The sequence below is a fragment of the Lingula anatina genome, chromosome 7 (genome assembly GCF_051362555.1).
Source record: "Lingula anatina isolate TDL-2025a chromosome 7, LinAna3.0, whole genome shotgun sequence".
NCBI classification, from domain to species: Eukaryota; Metazoa; Brachiopoda; class Lingulata; order Lingulida; family Lingulidae; genus Lingula; species Lingula anatina.
In genome coordinates, this window is record NC_141773.1 from 23,210,784 (window position 1) to 23,232,709 (window position 21,926).

General features: G+C 37.9%; 2 protein-coding genes across 27 annotated transcripts in view; both read left to right on the forward strand.

Annotated features, from left to right (window-relative positions):
* The window catches only part of LOC106154221 (contactin-1a), a 95,604-nt gene extending 79,252 nt beyond the window's left edge, over positions 1-16,352 (forward strand). For 25 of the 26 annotated variants that reach the window (XM_087018663.1, XM_013528493.3, XM_013528497.3 and 22 more), the window contains 5 exons: positions 9,172-9,297; positions 12,826-12,850; positions 13,123-13,280; positions 13,587-13,775; positions 14,043-16,352. In XM_087018663.1, coding sequence (XP_086874789.1) covers positions 9,172-9,297; positions 12,826-12,850; positions 13,123-13,280; positions 13,587-13,775; positions 14,043-14,215 — 671 coding nt within the window. In that variant the 3' untranslated portion in view covers positions 14,216-16,352. The remainder of the gene's footprint in view (positions 1-9,171; positions 9,298-12,825; positions 12,851-13,122; positions 13,281-13,586; positions 13,776-14,042) is intronic. The other variant, XR_015335624.1, reaches the window with a different exon arrangement.
* A 170-nt stretch (positions 16,353-16,522) lies between these two features.
* On the forward strand, positions 16,523-21,592 carry LOC106154216 (uncharacterized). The gene is made up of 2 exons (XM_087018680.1): positions 16,523-17,428; positions 17,674-21,592. Exon 2 carries the CDS (start codon positions 17,845-17,847, stop codon positions 20,935-20,937), a length of 3,093 nt encoding a protein of 1,030 aa, XP_086874806.1. The 5' UTR covers positions 16,523-17,428; positions 17,674-17,844; the 3' UTR covers positions 20,938-21,592.
* The last annotated feature ends 334 nt before the right edge of the window (positions 21,593-21,926 follow it).

Sequence of the window (21,926 nt, forward strand, 5' to 3'; positions counted from 1 at the left end):
ACTTTACTGGGCGGCAGTTGCGTGTGTAAAAGGTCAGTTTATTTGACCTTCAAACTTGTCTAGTTCACTGATAATATCCAGAATTCATCCAGGACGAGACTCCCATCTTGAACTGAACAGCACTCCTCCCTTCACTGAGGAGAGAGAGAGAGAGAGAGAGAGAGAGAGAGAGAGAGAGACCATTTACCCAACAACCTGAAAACATCCTATTCCCTCCTCAAATATTTGAGATTTCTCAAGTTTCAGTTTTAACTAAAGGCGGCACTGGATACTGAGTGAGAAGAAGTCTACAGTGTGATTTGCTGGTGGATACATTGTGCAGATAAAGCTGTCAGGATCTACTCCACAGCTAAGATACAGGGTTCATCACATCATTTAGATAAGATTCCTCAACAGAGACAGTTTGGGGATCAGAAGATTAACTCCTGTATTATCAGCTAGGAGAACTAACTTAGTCTTATAATATTACCAGTGAAGTTGGTTATCCTAGTGGAGACATTTGAAATCTTCGTATTTTTAGCGGGTATTTCTTTCATTAAAAGGAAAGGTAGAATGGAAACAACAGAGACTGTGAATACTACATCAGGGAGTGAAGGTAAGATCATAAGTATCTGATATATCTAGCCTGTTTTATAAGGTAAACATCTGTAACATGTTTCTATTGATACTGGGTTTCAGACTTTTACATTCTGGAGATATGGTCTTGAGTATGAATTATTAGCATGGTATTTATTCTAAGTCAGTCAATATTGCAAACTGGAATTATAAGATATCAAGCATCAAAGTGTTAAACTCTTGTTTAGTGTGTTTTTTATTCTCTCTCTCTCTGAATCTGACAGATCTGACAGAAAGGTTACACTATAGTCCATTATTGAATCTGCCATTATTACAGCAGCATAGTTGATTAAGTAATGTATTTAAAGCGAGGCAAGTCGTCAATCCTTACGTTAAATATACTAAAGTGCTGGAACAACACCTGATTTAAGACACCCTAGCCGTTGAAACTGAGGAGTAAACAAATACAGTTTACTCCGCTTAACAAATAAGGGCTAGATTTAATGGACGGAGAATGAGGTAAGGGGTACAGAGGTAGAAATAGAAAAGGGATTGAGATATTTGAACAAGATGACTTGTTATGCTGACAGAATTATGGCAGTGCTTAAAGCAACAAGCTGATGACAGCCCTTTAAAAGTGGCTTTGAGTGAGCTTTTTCTTTTCAAGTTTATGAAAATTAATTCATTATACGCTTGGCGCAATAAGAAGGAAACTGCAAAATGTTTACTTTCAAAGTTAAAAAAGGATTTAGGTCAAGTGTATTTTCTGTTTGAAAACAAAAATTTCAAGATTCTGGAATTATGACTTGCACATTTTACCTTTTCTTTGTTACCCCCATCTAAAACTAGGAAGCTCTTTTATGAATTACTTCAATTACTCCATTAAATCTAATTCCATGTCAGCATTATGTCTGTAACAAAGGCCAAGTTGCACATAATATATCAGTAACTGTCCAGATGTACAATAATCATGACTAGTCCTGACTCTAGTTCACCAGATTGCCTTTAATTTCATCCTTAAATTGCTCCTTATGATAGATGAGGTTAGAGATCTTAGTCGCAGATAATGAAAGGTGTCTGGTTCCACAACCCCTGGTTGCAATTTGGGGGTTATTGCAGGCACAATTTTCAATTTTGATTTTCCGCTAATCTTTTTCACCTGGCCACTTAGTATGAGCATGTAATGAAACATGATGAGGAAGTCATGATACTAGGGTTCTGGTGAAGTGGATTAAAGTAATGTTAACTTGGGTAATGTGTAAATAGGCTCCTGGGAGAAGATATAGGAAATAATTAGTTTTTCTGATTGCAACTGATAATCTCTCTCTCTCTCTCTCTCTCTCTCTCTCTCTCTCTCAGTCATGCTTCATATACCTTTCCTTATAATTATTATATCATGTTTCTATTAGTCATTGAAATTAAATGCCTTTGAAGCTTTTTCATCATCTCAATATCCCCATTATGTCAACCATTGGTATCAGATTCTCTATTCCCTTCATCATTAGAGCACATTACAAACTCATCATTGGTTTCTTGTCCCCATCAAATGTCATTATCTCCCAGCTTTCATATAGTTCATAAAGGTGTGCTAGAGCACAAATCACCTTCAGTTCCATTATGTGGATTTAAGTTGCAGGTTTTGGTAGGGAGATTGCCATCTTTAATTTAGCCAGGCTAAGATAAGAGAACTGAATCATGACATTAGCTTAAAACTAGTTGAAAGTTTGAAATATGCCCACTGTTTTTAATAAAGTTGATATGGATATGAGGAGCGTTGAAGTCAACATTTAATCTTCAACAATAACTGGCAGAGGTAATTTTACAGTGAGCATATATTTAAAGATACAGTTGAAGTTCTTAAACAAATTTATATTTATCTGCCTGTATAACATGTCAAAAGTAATCATAACTGATATGAAAATGTTGCGGATAAATGTATTTTTACAACAGACAATGAGATGTGGAAATAGAATGGATATAAATCAGAGAAGACATGCAATATAATACAGCTTTGTCATATTGCACAATAGAACTGCTATGCTGTTAGTTTTCATTGTACTTGAAGCTAGTTTTATTCCGTGAATTTTTTTCGTCTATGGATTCAGCTGAAAAGCATGAGCGTTTAGCATTTGGATTTTTTTATTAGTATTTGATTTTTAAACATATTTGCAATGACTTCTTCCTCAAATCGGTATTTATACAGTACATATGACTGTTCAGAAAATATGCTTTCTTAAAAGATGTCAATATTTATCCATCATAGTCAAGGGCCAAAAACTCACTTGTGGTGAATAATAACAACCTGAAATCAGACAGAAGAAATACAGGGCATGATTGATGGCCAATACAAGCAGTATATTTACTTTAATTTCATTAAAACTGCCAATTATTTTTATCATCATTCTAGTGCTCCCAGTGGGGGCAGTACCTGTCCCCTCCCCACATGAGTTATTGCTGTGAGACAGGGAGGGTCATGTGATCAGGAAACCCTCAGGGAGAATTGGGCTCGAAGAGAGGGGGCTCCGATGAAGCCATTGTGAATTTTCAAAAGGCTTTATGATTCATGTATAATTTACCTGACTTGGGGTGGGTCTCTTTAGAAATAGGTGACCCTGTGGGAGTGGGGTTCTTTTCTGAAGCCGTAAATGGAAGAAAATGGGGATAATTTTGTGGAAATTATGTGTCATTGGTAGAAAATCTGTCTGCCAAGAAAGAAAGTGAAATGAGTTAATGTTGGAATGTAAGCATTATGTTTTTCTTTCAAATAAAGTAATGGGATGAAGGGGGGTATTTTTGCAAAGTTCAGGAGCACAGAAATAGCCCTTAATTACTGTAATTAAATTTCCTACTTAATATATCTCATATCAGCATATTTTTAGATGAAAATTTACTTCATAATTTGTGAATAGCTGTGCTTTAAGCAATAAGTCACACTTTCCCCAGTACGGCCACTCCCTGTTGTACCCCTGTAAGGTCTTACCCCATCTCCCACCATTATCTCCACCTCTCCTCTGAGTCATTATATTACTACCAAGAGAGGCAGACCTCACTGCACACCTCTCCATACCACCACACACTCACCGAGGAGATGTTTGTATTTTGAAAGCCCAGTGAATAGGAAGCCATTGTGTGGTGTGTTCGGGTGAGCGGGCTGTCATTGAAAGGGATTCAGCACCACACACAATAGAGGAGGCAACACACTGATGGAGAGATTGGGTGACACACTTTAAATAAGAGGTCTCGAGGTGCTCTATCACCGGTCAGTTAAGCCTGGACACTGTAGCGAGTGGACTTTATTAGATAGAGTTGTTGTTAGTACAGCTTGACCCCGAGGGTAGGGCTCAGGATAGAAGGTTGTTGTATGATATATATTTCCCGCTGAGTGACACAGACAGGAGGCGTGTACGCTACAGAGACACAATATAGACACAGATCTGGATGTATTTATATTGAAAGATAGTCATCAGTATAATATTATCAACATACTGCCAGGTGATAGAGCTTTGGATTATTTCTTTAACAGACCCCAGTGGACTGTTTTATTCAGTGGGAATAGAAAGGATCCAAAAGTAAGTACTTTTACTATTTTTATCTGTTAAATCACAACAGGGAAGTACCAACAGGCAGGTTTGAAGGTCTCCCTAGTCTCTATATATGTACAGCCATATTGCCAACATATGGAACATCACAAAAATGTAAAGAGTCGATCTGATATTTTATCACAAAAATTACTAAGTTATTTATATTAGTACACTCTGAGATTATGATACTCAAAATTATTTAGTGTCTCATTGTCAGGAAATGTCAGGTATTTTTCTGTATATAGACACACTTCAATATAACCCAATCAGTGGCATCATTAGCAGGTTTATCATCAGCAGATTAGTATATTATCAGTGGATGTAGAGAGGATTTCATATCAGGAGCTGAATGTTACAAACTGACTACTGTGATAGGTTAAATCAACAGTAATCACTCACATCTTGCCCATGGGGTCTTATAAAGGTAGTGTTACCTGTTACTTAGACATAAATTTTAATTAATGTATACCTGGCTAACATTGATGGGTTTTACATGACAAGGTAGGGATATTGGAGGAGAAAGCAAGCAAATGATAATGTAATCAAGTCTCTTTACGATCCTCAAGTCCTTCATATGTTTTTAGATTTTTCTATAACTACTAATTTGACAAGCACAATGACAGTATGTGAAAGCTGATGAATTTTGGAGTAAAGGACTCCATTTAGACCAAAAATAGTATTTCAGAACACTCATACCCTGTTAAAGACGTACTCAATATACCACACGAACTCATCAGAAGCCCATCTCCCTCCTCAGCTAGAACAACATGGGTGCTAAATGTTTGCATACCTCTGTAGTCTGTTGGCCAGGAATGTTGTGGCTTGGCTGGAGAGCTGTTTGAACCCTGAGGATCACAGGTTGTTTCTTGGGTATTCCTTGATTGAACAGTATAGAAAACTAACCTACATGACAGGGTACTTAATATATGATATATGCAAGCAGAAGCTTGTAGCTATTTTCCAGCTTTTTGTTTTAGCTGGTTACAAGAAGTAGAGCAGGTGTTGTTTCTTGCAAAAATTCTGAAAAATGTTTCTTGACAGTTAGCACCTTTTATGTTTTTGGCCCCAAGCATTGAATATTAGATTTGACGCATGTACTAAAATTCCCGACCCTTTGGTGCAATTTGCAAAATGGGACCTTGGTTTCCTTCCCAATTTTAAACAAGTTAAATACACAGGGAAATAATGTGAGAAACATAAAACACTTAAAAAAGCTAGAAAATTTTAGCTGGCTTCAACAAGTAAAATTGTATCCTCTATTTTAGGGTAAATTGAATAGCACTTATCTAATACTATATAGTTGTGTGTGTTTAAGTTGTTACCCTTGTATATATAGTAGTATATTGTAGACTTTAAAACATACCAGCATACACTTAGTAGTAACTGGTGCATTCGCTACAATGTAAAACCCACTGATTGAAATCAACGGACAGTGACGTTGAGCTTTGTGGTGGTGTTTCAGAACCCCTGAACCCATAAGAACAGAGTATTCTCAGGGAATTTGTATGTGAAAGAAAAGATGTATTAGATGGTCTGTGTTGCCTCCATTGTGTGGTGTACTAGTGAATCTCTTGCTTTCAAAAAGAAGTGAACAGCTCATGTGATGAGATGGTCTATACATTGTATGTTCAATCTTGGATTAAACATCAGTGGAAGCATACTTAAATATTTTACATTCTGCAAACTCTGCGAAACTGGTGACATTTTGATTTTTCAACATAAATACCTTTAACACCTGCTGCAAGTCAGTGATGAAACTGTTTCCTTAATCTTTCACCTTTGATTAACAAAACGTAGCTTGTTCCAATGATTAATTTACAAATTGTACAGGTTTTCAAAGTTTGGTATTGCTCTCAACATGTGACATGGCATTTACTAAGATGTTTTAAAGATGAGTTAGTTTTTCTAAAAGAGGACAAGGAGAAATTTGACTCATAGACAAGATAAAAAATTATTCATGGTAATGTCATATCAGAAGAAGGTCAGACAAAGGACTCCATTGGGCACATTTATACTTAGAAGAAGATGAAAAGAAATTTATTTAAAACCTCACACCCCTCCCTTTCTATATTTAATGTTAAAACCCTGAGTTGTTTGTGTTGAACAGTAACATGTAAGTTGAGGCAGCAGATGCTGTGTGACTGTTGCCAATGTTTAGCTTATATATACATAAGAGATCTGGCTAAGATCAGCTTGGAGAGATTGGGTAACTGTCTCTTCAAGTAATATAAACCTGCTGGGCAGACATGCAATAGTTAATAGAGTGGATATCCTCTTACACAGGTAGCTGCTTTGCTGATTTTATCTTCTTTTTGTGGGATTTTCTTAATATAATTGTTCCCAACACATCTGGGTTTCAAACATTTAAAATTGATGAAAATAAAACTTTCCAAATTTAAAAAATAAAGGAATGTGGAAATTATAGAAGGAAAATTGAGGTTAGCATGTGTGGAATGAGCAGTATTTAGTCAGTAAGCTGAGTGTGAACAAAAATCTGGAGAGACAACAATTCTAATAGTGCTGTAAAAAGAGCAAAAACAGAGTTCAAAGCATCATGAGATTTGAACACTATTCCAAAGCCTCCAGGCAGAAAATTGAATCCAACTCAAGTGTACAGTGTGTAACAGAGCTGAACAGGAGAGAGAGAATGAGAGAGAGAGAGAGAGAAAGAATGAGAGAGGGGGGAACTGAGGGAGGTTAGAAAGAGGAAAGGGGGGGGGGCGCTTTGGAGGATGGGTCCACTGATACCCCTCTATGTCACTACCATATTACCTAACATGTACCCTGAACATCACAGAGTGGTTTTGATCTCAGACCTCAATCTCAAGTATCTCAAACCCTCTAGTATTTGTCTGATCTGCAGGGGGATGGACTTGATATGAAGTGCCAGGTGAGAACTCTTATCCCGACAATTACTGTATAGGCTCCCAAACTGAATGTCTTGTGATTTCAGATTCAGCCATTCTTGTACCCTGTACAGATGTTTTCAGGAGAATCAACTTTGATTACTCATAAAATTAATTTTCTTGTATAAAGTAAGTAGTTAGAGAGTTTACTATACATCTGTGTGCAGCAGGTAAAGCCTAGTTGTCTGTTTCATGGAAATGAGAGTGTGGCTGTAGTAGGGAAATCTTTGTGACTGATCTCTCTATACCCAGGATGCTGGGGACAAAGAAAAACTTATACCATTGTATTCTGTAACTGAACTCTTCAGTTGAAGTTTTTTTTTTGTTTAATTTTTTTTACCTCAAATGACAGGTCATGTGGCATACGTGCCTGTTCTGCTTGTCAAAAAGACAAAGGAAAATTTAAGTGATGATTTTATACTGTATACTACTTCCATATACTCTTTTTTTTACATCACATTCTCAAGGAATCTTAATAATGGCAATGTGATCAGATTGTTGATGCTTGAAGGAAAATCTTTTGTTCTTTTAAGGAAAATTTATTTGTTAAACCATATGGTTAATAATATCTTAAATTTTGAGAAAAGGGTTTTTCAAGGAAAAAAAAAAAAGACCAGAGGTATAGTAATAAGAAAATTAATTTATTCATAAGACATCCTGCTACGAGATACCTCCCCACACTGTGGTCACACCTGTCTTCAGAGGCCAGGACTGAGTCCCCAGTTCTAATTAGTAGGTATAACCAGCAGGGATTATATGTCGCACACTGCTGGCCCTGCTTCGGTGTTGTGGTAGCCACCATTGTTGTACTTGTGTCCAACAGAGAGCGGTGGCACAACAATATTATGGACTTTCCCCATAACGCTGTCATATTTTATTACTACACTTCTCCCCAACTGAGGGGCCTTGTACTGGAAGACTCATTTTATTTTATTGAAATCAGCTGACTTGATCTGCCCTGTTGTGATGATATTTCAAAAGCTTTGTTCCCAGTGTCACGGCTGATGGCGTTGTCTCATTTGTTTCCATGCTAAAAAGATTCTGAGGTCGTGTTGCTTTTACAAAAACAGTAAAAAATTTCCTCGGAGGGAAAATGGCCAATTCAGTGCACAGATGGTTAGATCTAAGCTTGTGTTTGTAGAAAACCTAGGGCTATAGTGCTGTGGCCCTTGATATTTATGTGGCTACGGATCTTGATATCTCCGGCTTTTCTTCAGATCTCTTAAGTCCGTTGAGTGGCTTGTCTCCGTCTTTGTCCCATAAGACCTCAGGGTTCCCACTAAGAAGGAACAATGTCAACAAATATAGATACATTGTCAATATATGTAGATACAATGTCAATAAATGTATATACATTGTATCTAAGTACCACAGAGACCACACACTTGTGGCTGTGGCTGGGATTTGTAAGAAAGAGTGTGTGAGCCAGTCTGGGATTTTCCACCTGAACAAAGCTCTGTATTTACATAACAAACCAGTGTCTAGTATGTAAATTATCACCTTATTAAAATATCTCAAGTTCTCCCTGTCAGCTCAGGTGTCCCGTGGACTGGGGGCACCCAGGGAGCAGGCATTGTTATCACATGAGTAGAGGGAGAGGTAATTAAGCTACTTAAGAGGACATTGGATTGAGTGTTGTAAGCAGTGTGAAGGGTGGTGGTCCCCATATTATCAATCTTCGTGAGAAGTTATAAAACTATATATTGTGTTGATAGTTGAAGGGTCTGGATAGGCGAAGTAATATCCAGAAACTAGTATGTATATGTTATGAGTACTTATTATTTTATTTATGACTGTGCTTGGTGTTGATTTGTTGTGTTATGGTTTGTGTGATTCTAGTTATATTTAATCTTACTTCCTGTAACTAATCACAATCACTGCATTGATATTAAAGTTTGCCTGCTTTAATCTGACTTACTGAACAGTATAACACATGGTTGTCTCTACTCAGGCACCAATGCTACTTTAATATTACATTTTCTATTAATAAAAGGCAAATTTGGGACAACAATATTCAAGCAGCACTTTTCTTCCTTTATTTTATTTTATGTCATTCAGATGTTATTTATTCATATTCAAATTAAAAAAAAGATATGAAAACTCAGCATAATTGTCTCTTCTTCTTCCAGTGGACACGACCAAGTCAGACATCCCCATAGAGGTGGTTGGGATCATAGCAGGAGTGTGTGGAGGCGTCCTGTTAATTCTGGTCATCATTCTGATTGTGTGTTGCTGCAGAAAGAAGAAGGCAGGAGGTGAGTAGCTTCATGTGAAAAAGAATTATATATGCCTGTGTGTGTGTGTGTGTGTGTGTGTGTGTGTGTGATTGCGTGTAAAAATATTGTCTAACTTGAAACAGGAGTAGAACATGAATCTCATCTTACTGATGAAACGACTGCACTTTCAGTCCAACGTCTGAAATGTCATCCTGAGGCTGTGAAACAATGTGGCTATTTATTAGACATCTCTCTACATACAAGTACCATGTGAAACATAAGGCATATGAAAGTCTGTAGTATGGGATTAAAGCATTGATCTGCATGTACCAGTGCTGTAGTGCATTTACTGTTTTAGACTTTGGCTTTGCCACAGGACTATCTTTGAAAAACATGCATCTTAAAACATAGTACACTAAATACTTTAGCTATCAGTAACACATTTATAAACCTTGAACACACACACTTTCTAAACAGTATACCATAGTTTATCTTTCTCAACCAGACAACAAAACTCAACAAACACAAGCAATGAACAGCTTAGTGAACATGTTACACTGTTGCCAGGCAACTGCAGATCACCAAGACAACAGAAACATGTTCCCATCATCTACCAAGAGAAGGCTTAATTTGATATTAGTGATAGAAACCCTTAAGGCCTCTCAACAATATACAGGAGTGTGTCTCTTTGCTATTAGGGGCATTGCGTGTTACTGAAGACGTATGTTCGTTTTCATTTCCGCACATGATATTTCTTTCCTCTTAGACAAAATTACCTGGAGATTTTTATGGCAGGTGTATTGATTAAATGTTTATTCTATCTGAATTTTCATTATGAGGGATAAGAGAAGAATTGCTTGCCTGTATCAGTTTAAAATGCAATGTTGAGAAAAAATATTAACTGATGAATTATGGTTGAAAGTTGTTTCTGTTTCTATCATTTGATCTTGTAGTTGGACAGCTTTTTGAGTTATGAATTGACTCATTGCATTTCCATGAATATGAATAACAGGCAATCTTTATATCCAAGTATTTTTACACAGCATAACACTCTAATGTTTTGTTCACAGTGTATTGAGTCATTTGATCTTGATTAGAATATAACACAGTGTACATATTGTAAAGAAAATTGACATTATGAAAGTATGCTCAACATCACCACAGAGTCAACAGTCAGGCTGGATTAAATACAAAACCAAACATTGATCAAATTATCTCATTAATTGTAAGGTGAAACCCATTTAATCTCATGGTGAATAAAAAAGGACAGCCAATCACTGTACAATGTCTGATTCACAGCTATCCTAATTGAAGCAAGATGTGAACAAGCTACACATTTCAGTTTGTAAATAGTCACAGGCTCAACGTACAAGTAAAATTTATTAACAACATAGAAAAACCCCTATTTGAAACATTCCAGCCAAAACAATTTAGCTTATCTCAAAATATTTAGGCCTATTTTAAAAAAAAGAGTTATTTTCCCACTCCCATAGTTATTTGATTTTTGTGCCCAATGAAACCAGACAACTTTGGCTGCAACAATCATTTCACACATCGTACCTGTCACTTGAAATAAGTTGAAGTATTCATCATTATACATACGGGTGCTGTTTTAATCAAAATGTTAATGGCAAGTGATTGATCAGAAGAAACGACTGCTATTTCACACAAGGTTGCTGGAGTGATACGCTTGTAATCAGACATAAACTTTATCCACAGAACATGGAATTCCACGTTTTTTTAACTCAATTCTAAGGTGCCTCCCCCCCCCCCCAGGCGGTTAGGTGTTGATAAATGTTCAGAGTTTTTTTTTTTAAACCTGGGCTCATGTCTGTGTACAATATGTGCACTTTGTACCATGAGCCTTTTCCAGTCTAAATAACTCAAAGCAGTTATTTGAGAATGAAATATAAGACACGTATTTGAATTTGAAGAAAACATCCGCCTGTAAAGATACATGAAAACACAGGAGCATATATAGTGTGTCATATTACAACAAAATCCACATAATTCGCAATAATGTATGGAAACGAGTGACTTATGTGTCCTTTGTGTCCAGTATTAAGAGTGGAGGTTGGTCAGTAACGACCACAGTCACCTGGGGCACAAGACACACCTCTGTCTGTCACCTTTGGAATGGCTACCTTTAAGGGTTGAATTATTTATACCATGAATGTCTTGAGAATGGTGCCACCCATGTGATGATGCTCTGATGACTTTTCCTTCAAATAGAATAAAATACCAGTTATCATAAGCAGTGCATTTGGATAATTAAGGTATTTCTTTAGGTTTGAGTTCTTTCACGTCCTATGCCATTTTGAAAAATTGGCGAGATGAAACTGTCTTTCCTTTGCAGCAATTATATTATCCCTCTTTAAAAGGAAGGTTAAGGATGATGTAGAAAAGATAGTGTACCGCCAAGGGCAACATGTTTTCTGATATAATTACACAGAGAGATGGTAGTGTGCAGCCACTTTGACTGAGTTTTATTTTCATGCCAACACTGAACTCTAAAAATTAGATGCAACTATCTGTCACACCCGAAGGGCAAGAAAAAACTTCAAAAGATCCTTTCCATACATTCACCCTGAATTAGCTCGCGCACCAGTAATTTTAGTGCACATGTTGTATTAAAACAAGGTTCGTTTTCTGTGTCTGTACCTGAATTAGAACTTTCCCCTATAATTATGATAAAACCTGTTTTGGATATAAGCTCAGGTGAAAAAGTAAAGGAAATACCAGCACATAATCATGTAGAAACACTTTCCAATTAACTTATGTTTACTCTTCAACAAACAAAGGTAATGGCTGCCGTGATGTAGAGGCACCTGGATAAACACCTGTGAAAGTTAATGTGGTGGGGGTTCAACAATGGAATACAATAGAAAGGTGTGACAAGATTGAACCCTGATTCCCTCAACACATACCAAGTCATTTCCAAAATATGTCATTATAATATGTTAATTACCGTGGCACAGGTTCAGTTATTTAAACAAAATAAATGGCTTAAAAGCATTTTGTTGAACACAAAATCAAGACAAACTTGTTGAAAACCATGGGACAGGAAGTGCTAGTAGTAGAGGTCACTGAAACCAGAATGGCATTATTTAATGACTTACAGAAATAATAAAAATATAAAAAGAATATGAATGAAGCAGGCAACTTGGTTGACAATCTGTGATTAGTCACACTGATATCACAGGCAATATGTCATGTATAAATACCGATTGTGACAACAGTGGAGGAAAAATGAGTGTATCATGTATGTTGTTAGTCATAGCCTTTTGTTCAGTGTTACCACTGTAATCAGTGATGTGTGAAATTATTATTTATTATAATAGCCATATCACCCTCTGAGGAAATGATTGTGGTTAGACAGTGAAATATGCGGATGATTGGGATTTGAGTTAGATTGTGAATTTTGTAAAAAAAAATAGAACAATAAATAAAAAGTAGTTTTTAAAGAAAAGAGGTGCAAATATTTTTAACAAATGATGATAAAGTGACCTATTTGAATTATTATGACCTTGAAATTGTGATTTAATTAGTTTTATTATTATTTTACAGAAAAGGGACCTTTGGAGAATGAAAAGTAAGTACTTTTCCCTCATGACAATATCTAACATAAAAAGTCTAATATAAGAGAAGACAACATCAATGATTTAAATTGAGTATGCACAATTCCATATACAACTTTGAATTCTAAAATGAATATTTAATAGTAAGTTACTATTGTTTCAAACTTTTACTTTAACATTACATGACTTAAATGCATGGAATCTATTAAATTGGCATCAAATACACCATTAACTTAACATTCCTGTTCTGAATAAGTATATTTACCTAATTTCTTTTTATTCACAGCCGTGGACCTAGGCCTCAGTTTGATCACCATCCACCATCTTATGTCAGTGGTGGAGGCTTTGATAACCCTGCTGTTGACCGTTCTCTGGACGTAGTGGACTTTGATGACCCAGCCTCCACTGGTGTCTTTGCCACTCACACCTCTGGGATGAATGGAAGTAAGTGGAGCAGGATTGTGTTTGCTGAGATTGTGTCTGGTTGAGACATGTCTTAGTGCAATATGTACTGGCACTGACTAATAATTTATATTGGTTATAGCTAGATGACTTTCTCTTTGCCCGGTGTTGATTTCTTATACCAAAACCAATAAACAGTTTGGAAACAAAGAAATATTATGATTAAGTTGAATCTCATGTGTTAATAAAGTATTAAATATTTAAAAAGACATTCTGCAAAGTATGTGAAAGATTTTTGGTCATTTTACACCTGAGCGACCTTGCACTAACCCCATGTCCTCGTTTCAGACGTCCAGTATGGGTCGCTAGATAGAAACAAAATGAGGCCAGCTAACGGACACGTGAACCATGGCAACCACTCTCCAGACTGGCAGAAGCCGCCCCCGTATACCCCCGACACCTCCTATGAAGTACAGAATGCTTTTAATAATGGCTTGGATGAACATGAGATGAACAGGAGAAATATGGAAAGATCAGGTATGTGATTATAACTGGCTAATTGTCTTTTAAAAAATAAAACATTCACTTGTAGGTAGTGCTGTCAAGTGAAAAGATAGGTCCTCATATTAAATTACATAAGATTGGCCATATATAAAGTGATGTATTTCCAATGTAAAAAACATTTTGTAGAGTAAAATGTGTATTGATTGTATCCTATTTACTTTCAGTACCAATTACTTCATAGTTAAACCAGAGGCATATATGATGATACATATTATAATATCTGTATTGTTCTTTTGGCAGGTCATCCATATTACAACATGCAGAACATGCCAAACAAGTCCCCTCTCATCCATCCGGGCATGAATGGCATACAGAAGCCGGACGGCATGTCTGTGAGGAGCGGCCATGAAAGTGGATATTCAACGCCAGATCCAAATAAACCTAAAAAGGTCATATATGAAGTCATTGTATAACGTCCACACTGCTGTTGTTGTCAACCTCATCATCTTCATTAAGTGCCATCTACCATTGTGGTTATTGTTATCCACTTCATTGCCATGGTAACTGTATCATATCACCATGGTGACCGTTGTCGTGACTTTTGTTGCCTCGGCAATTGTTATTGTTACTACAGTGAATACTGTAAAATCTGATGACCAAGAGATCTTGAGATCTCTACAATCTCAGTGCCTGAAAGTTGTATGAAATGTGTCATACCTTTTCTGTATTCTTTCTACATACTACAGTCAGTTCAGTGTTGCATACAAGCTCATTGTGGTTACTATGGCTACTGTAACCAAAGACAACCAGCATGTCTGTGTATTCTTCACACTGTTGCATGTTGATGTTGTAAACAAAATGATTTTTTTTTCTGGAAAAATTCCAGATGTTTTTTTGCCACTGAATATTTGACTGCTATTTTGACAGTTCCAAACTCTGACATTGTCAGATATTTTACTGTATATTCTCATCAAAAGGACAATTATTAAGAATAGTAACTGTATTAAGAAAGAAAATATGTACTATGACACATCAGTACAGATGGCTCAAGATGTACTGGAGTAAAAGCGTGCCACAGAATTCAGCACATATTTTTTTCTTCACAAATGAAAGTGATGGTCAACAGAGAGAGCTGAAAAATTAAAGGAACATTATGTCCAGTTGAGGAGAGAGAGAGTTAAGGAAAACATATGATCAGTGACAAGTTAAAGTATTCCTGACTGACAGTTATATTCAACATTCTATATTTGAAACTCAACTATGTATTATAATGGCCTTAAAGGTGTACATGTTTGTACTATTAATGTTACTGCCAATATGATTTTGTAAGTGTATATAAATGTATATTTTGTTTGTATATTCTTATCATTGAAGGAGAGTAGGATATATATTATAAGTTTTTAGTGTAGATTATTATTTGTGGTTTTACATTGCACATATTTTGAACTGAATGGTTGCTGTCACTATTTACTTGAAGGATTGTCTTCCAATTTCCTGCTTAAGCAGGATCGCTTTTTTTAAATGAATTACCTGGCCAATGTTTAATATGATGAAAATTATTTAACTTCAGAATAGTGGTATATTATGACTTGTGGAAGCTGAGACTCTGAGTTTATACCAAGTGAAAATGTCTCTTATAGGTTTGACTTGAAATGATGGTGCTTTATATAGTGTCACTTACTTCCCCAAGGTTTTAAACCTGAGAATTTTTACTTGTTTATCATCAGTCCTTAGAGCTCTAGAGAAGATAGGACCAAATCATCCTGATATTTCTGACTGAAAAGTTGGCATTTGCTAGTGGCTTGACATAGATAAATGAACTTATGGTGCTATGAGGACTATTAAATGAGAAATTAAACCTAATTCATAGATATATTGCTTGGTCCTGAAAGATTTGACTTCTGTTCTTATTTGCTATTGTGACACAACCACAAAACAAAGTGTCTGGCTCGAAAAATTATTTGTTTTTATAAATTATGTGGCAGGCAGTGTTTTTAATGATCTCAATTCATTGTGAAGTCAGAAGTCACTGAGCACCATTTAAGACGGTCCCTCCTATAACTAACTGTAGAAACAAAACGAAGTCCCTTTACTGTTTGAGATTATAGTAGGTTAAAGGTAATGTTTTAGTGTTATCTTACCATATCTGACTTTTATACAATTGTATGGCTTGCAGCAAGCACTATTTTCGTAAATTTAGGTATGAGCCTATGATATATCTAATAACATTATTTTAGATGCTAAGTAACGATAAGGTTAATGGTGTCGTTTTATAAATGACAAAGTAACGATAAGGTTAAAGGTGTCGTTTTATAAGTGACAAAGGAGAACACTGTTGACCTTGGTGTAAGACGAAGGAAGACATTCCAATAATGTGACAGTAATGATCTGTCACTGAAGAAATGATTTGTTTTACAACAAGTCTAATGCTGCTGTAGAAGTAGAATATTTTGCTAGTTTAGAGCCGGCCATGACGTCACCTACCCCACCACGTGCACTCGTCTATATAGTTGTGAAGTGTTTAATACATCTTGTGTCAAGTCACCACGCGTTTGTATGAACAGAAAGTTTTATAAATAAACAAAGTGTTGTTATTATATGTACAGAAAAGTCTTCTGTGTTTCAGTTGATATGAATGAAAAATTGTCATGAATATTAAATGATCCACGCGGCGTTGGCTAGAATTTGAAAACGCAAAACAAAAATATCTGAAAATTTATTATGGAAAGCTTCGTGGATGATGACATTTTTGTCATACCTCGACTATCCTAACTATATTCTCATTTTTGAAAGTGATTTTTTGCACCATAGCTGGAGTTTAATAGCATAACGCTAGTTTTATCCGAAAAATTCCACCAGAGATTCTCAACGATCACTACAGTATGGGAAGGGGGTGACAATTATTATTATTTTTTATACAGCACGTGATAGTCTCAAACAAAAAAATAGAGATAAATGTTTTTACTTTCTCTCGCGCTCATATTTCTAAATATGGGACAAGATTCCACAAACATTAGTATTACTTAGAGTCCAGAAGTCAAGTTGACATTTGAGTTGGAAGTATTTCAAGCCAAAACGACGACCAAAGATAACTGATAAAATTGAAATTACAATCCTCCAAACATGTAACTTGGTATTTACGCAAACCAGCTGTAGTAAAGCAACGAAGGAGAGAAGCTGACACACCAAACCGAAGCCGTGTTTCCTCCTTGATCATGAATTCCGACTGTCTCACAGCAACTCCTGATGGATTTGAAACCATAGGAGGATGGTGCTTCATTTATCATACCATGGTGTATAATCCACCTCTGAAATGCACCCTTCCTTTTGAAACTAGATATAGTTGTTTTAATCGTCTCTCTTTGTGTTAGTCTTTTAGTCCTTATATTATGTTAATATTATTCTTTTTTCTGCTAGATTGTGTTATTATTTTGATGCATGGAATAAGCAGCTTGCCGTTAGATAGCCAAGAAAAATCAGTCGTTGTTCATATAAAAAGTAAAACATCAGCTGTCCACTTTTGTCCCATGTCTTGTGGTGCTCTGAGTTTGTATGTTGTATTTAAGCCTTATTTTCATATTCAACTTTCAAAGAAACTTCACGCAGATTTTTCTTGGCTTCAATATTGTTATGGTCTCTCTTCCACGCATGCTCCAATGTGATGTCACTGCCGTGAAAGTGTATTGGTAAGTAGAACGGTAAATTTTGAAGATGATATTTCGTTTTTTTATGATAAAAATCATTCATTTAAATCATGGCACACTAAGTTAAATCAAAGTACAGTTTTGTACATGAAATGAAACAAAGTACGTCTCCGCAGTAATCATAAGGCAAGGAAAATTACGCATGAAAACATAAAATAAAATGTGCTTAAAGTAAGGTTACAATAGTAACATTAATTATAAATGTTTTTTCTTTTCTTTTCCTCCAGGCGGCGACACTCCCACTCCATTACGACCAATCAAAACCAGGTAGAAACACCGCGTCTCCGCTAAAACAAGAAATACCTTTTGTTCCGAATAAGTCGACCACACTTCCAGCAAAACTTCACAAGCACAAGGTCTCGACATTGCCAAAGAAGGACCTGGCACATTTAAAGACGATGGGGCACGTGTACTGCGATGATTTCGCGCCATTTGCCCACAGCCCGCCTGGACACACGTGTGGCCTCCCCTGTTGCCGCGAGGAGATGAGGGTTCGTATAAAGAAGGACCCAAGAGGCATGCCGAAATGTTTTTCTGCTCCAATAACCAAGGACATACCCGAGCAGAACTTCACCCTGACGCGCCGTTTGAAACAAATCAAGAGTATGAATGGAAACTTTATCAAATTGCCTGGACCGACGGATGCCCGTCCTGGTCCCTCATTGCCCCCCACGAATTTGAACATAAATGACCCCAGTTCAAGCAGTGGACATCGCCATCATCCGAGTGGACAAGGTATTTCTAAGATAATCATTAAGCTTGACCACCCAACTGATGAAGGTGAAACGTCTGACTTTGAAGAGGACAAGACAAAGGAAAGGAGAACTCGGAGACACGTGTCCTTTGCCAACGAGTTGGAGGTCCACCTCAGACCCAGTAGCCTTTCCTTCCAGCCGGCTCACTACGGCAGCTTTGGGTCCCTGCCCTCAAAGTATCAGGCCAGAATGCGCACCGGCCTCCCACTCGCCTTTAGACAGAAAGAACACATCTCTCAGTATGAAGAAAACGAAGATGTTTACGACATTGAACGTTTCCATAGTGACTGGAATATAAACAGTCCAGCAGATATGTGGTCGAAGGAGGCGAGCGCCGTGGAGGCGTGGGAGGTGGACAGGAATGAGCTCCTCAGGGACACACAGATCAGCCGAACTGCCAGTTTCCGCCGTGAGCTGCGCCAGGTCAACTCGTCTAACCGTCCCCTCCACCTACAGCAGTCCAGAATGAGTGGCCGAACCAAGGTGCAAGAGGTACATCCCATGAAGAAGGCAAGGGTTGTTCCCTTTGAGAAGCCAAATAACGGGGCAGCTGCTCCACCGAATGAGCAAAACGCGACTCCCTCTAAATTCTTTAGCAAAGGAAAGGGAGGCCTTTTTTCTAAAATTCCAATCAAAAAGAGGGAGCCATCGGGTCAATCAGCATGTCAAAATGAAGCAGAGGATAGCGCGAAATCCAACGTGCCGCACAGGAATACCAAAACGCAAAGCGAAGTGGAGGTGACATTGAGAGAAGAGAGCAAGAACACCATTAGTGCTGAAAAGGGAGCGTGTGTTGAAGATGAGCAGTGCTCTGGGGTTTATGAAAATGAAACCAACAAGTCACACAGTTTACCAGTCAGTGTTTTGAGACACGCTGTCAATGCCACCTATGGCGTCCAGCCTCCTCAAGATGATGACGTCATCCCATCCAAACCAGTCAATGTGGTAAGACCGAAGCATCTCCCAGTTGCTTCTACCGTGAAATGTCTGTCAGATACAGCGCCGGAGGTCCAGACTTCAGTTCAAGATGGCGGACACGTACCACGTTTACCAGCTGGAGCAACACCCACGCCCTTTCTGTTCAAACCAGCTCGTGCACAGCTCCCTATCGACCCATCAAGGAAGAGCTTGCAAACACACGAGGAGCAAAAGTCGCAGCAATCAATAGATCTGATCCATGAAGAAGAAAACAACAGTTCCATGGTGCCCGCTTTTCTACCACAGCAAACTTCCAAAGGTGAACAAGAAACGGGAAGACTGGCCCAAGATCAACTAGTGAGGAATAACCTCATTAAATCAGGCATTAAAACAGACATGGAATTGTCAGCCCCCAAACCTGAAAGCTCTGTGTATGAAAATTTTGGGATTGATCATTTGAATATCCATCAACAAACAGCCGAGAATGGATCTAAACGCTTATTAGCAGGTGCTCAACCAACGCCCATTTTAATGGAGGTGCCCCATAAAAGAGAACACGAACTTGTAGCAGCAGGTGCCCACGATTCAATTGCTCCTTTGCCTGATCTACCTTCACCCCCATCGCCCCCTCTCAGCCCTCCCACTTCACCTATCCTTAACCTACCTCTACCCCCTCCACCTCCAGGATTTTGTGACGTCATCCCCCCCTCACCCCCACCACGGCCTCCAATGCCACTCCAGCCAGTGTGTACACCACAACCAGCACCTCCTCCTCCTCCTCCTCTCCCTCCACCCCCACCTCCATTAGTCCCCGTGTTTAATTCATTTAATCGAAAACCTCCCGCTCAAGGCGAGGGTGCCCAGAGACAGAAGTCGCCCACACTGCTAAAAGGCCTCAGGCGACCAGCAGATGCCACGCTTCACGACCAACTTCTCGTGGAACTTAAATCGTTTAAATCTCTGAGAAGAATCAGTCAATCAGCCACGACGGACAGTGAGGAAGGCGGTGACAAGAAACGAGAGTACAATGTAACACGTGACAGACCCGGGGCGGCACGTACAGCTCATGGTGCTGTCAATCATGCAGATTTCCCTCCCCCACCTCCTCCTCTAAGTGAAAGACCTACTACAGACGAACATTTGCAAAGAGATACGAGTCCAGACAACCTCTACTCCGACATTGACGACTACATGTACCACGTACACAGTGGGATATCTGGAAGTACAACTAACGTGGCAAGCTCAACAGAGACACCAGATGATATATACGACCATCTTGAAGATATGGATTCAAGCAACGTGTACGGCATGTCTCAGGCTGCAAATGCATCTCAAGCAAAAGATAATAATGTCACAGAGTTTAGCACACATGACTCAACAAAGAGTGGACTTCACAACGGCTTTGATGGAAAAGAAAACACAGACATGGATGCAACAACTAGAATTTTGCACAACATGGGGCTGCTTCACTCTAAGGAAAATAACTTTCAGTTTGAGGATTTTGAAAACGAAAGTAAAACCAAGTCTGAGCGCCGAGGTAGCAGTCATTTTCCAGTCGAAGCTAACGTTCGTATACAAAGTGACTTTACTTCACCCAGCAAAGGGCAGCTTGTGGCACCAATACAGGAAGGTAGACATGGTGCTAACAAGGATGACAGGGAGCCACACGTAAGTGGCGCCCCTGGTGGTGATGGTCAGAACAAACCTGTTAATCACAGCGCTCCTGCTACAATGGCCACGCCCACTGATTCTCAACATTATTACTGTGCCTTGGATTTCGAGAGACAGAGCAGTAAAGAAGAGCCGATAATGGTGTAGAGAAGTTAGATAATTTGAAGATACTCTGGTGTCGTTTTATTTATACGGATATTGCAATTATGCTGTTTGTAAAACGATTTTGTTACACGTATATACAATCACCAGTTATCATGTTGATGTTGTTTAATAGTAGTAATAATCTGGTTTTAAAAGCTGTTTCAATCTGTAATTCACAAGAAACACACAAGAAAACCAACACGTACACATATATAGGTGCATGTAGAGTGTAGCACATTTATGATTATCGGTGAAACGAATAAACTGAAGGACCGTGTAACAGAAAGACCACCCCCAATTTAGTTGCAATGGTTGGGGTTAGCCTGACCTAAGTGGGTCAAAATCTAGATCGATGCTTACCTGTGCCAATGGATATGAAGGGGGACTCTCTTTCATGTTACACCGGCACTTTTTTTTACATTAATGTACCTTTATGACAAATATCCAAAATAATTAGGCCTACATTCTTGCCTTTCAAATGCGGTATCTATATTATATTATATAATTGTTAAATTGATAAAATAATGAGGAGCAAGAAAAAGCCAATTGTGTTCTAACATCGTTATTTGCCCTGTGTCTTTTATACACGTTACTTGCACATAGTTTATACAGATTAAATATTGAATAATAAAAAAAAGAAAAGAAAACAAACCACCGATTGTATAATTTTAGCCCGTTTCTCATTTTTACTTGAAATCATTGGCCACGGGTTCACTTAAGAAACTTTCAGTTAAGAACGAAATAGAGCTTTTTTGTTTTGATAACCTATTTTGGTCTCCAAACATGATGTGTCTGAGTTCCTAGCCCTTTAACAGCTACAGCAAATGGCATTAGTTCATTGATTCCCGAGAACTACAGTTTTATCCGGAGATGACACACGATGTCCCACAATAATGATTTTTAAACAACTTTACAAAGTGGGACCTACTACATGTTATTAGACTTCACATGATACCTAAGCTAGTTGCATAATTTTTGGAACAAATTCGTTC

Bases quoted from the DNA above. Each gene is read 5' to 3' on its own strand.
- LOC106154216 (XM_087018680.1), top strand. From the start codon at position 17,845: ATGGGGCACGTGTACTGCGATGATTTCGCGCCATTTGCCCACAGCCCG.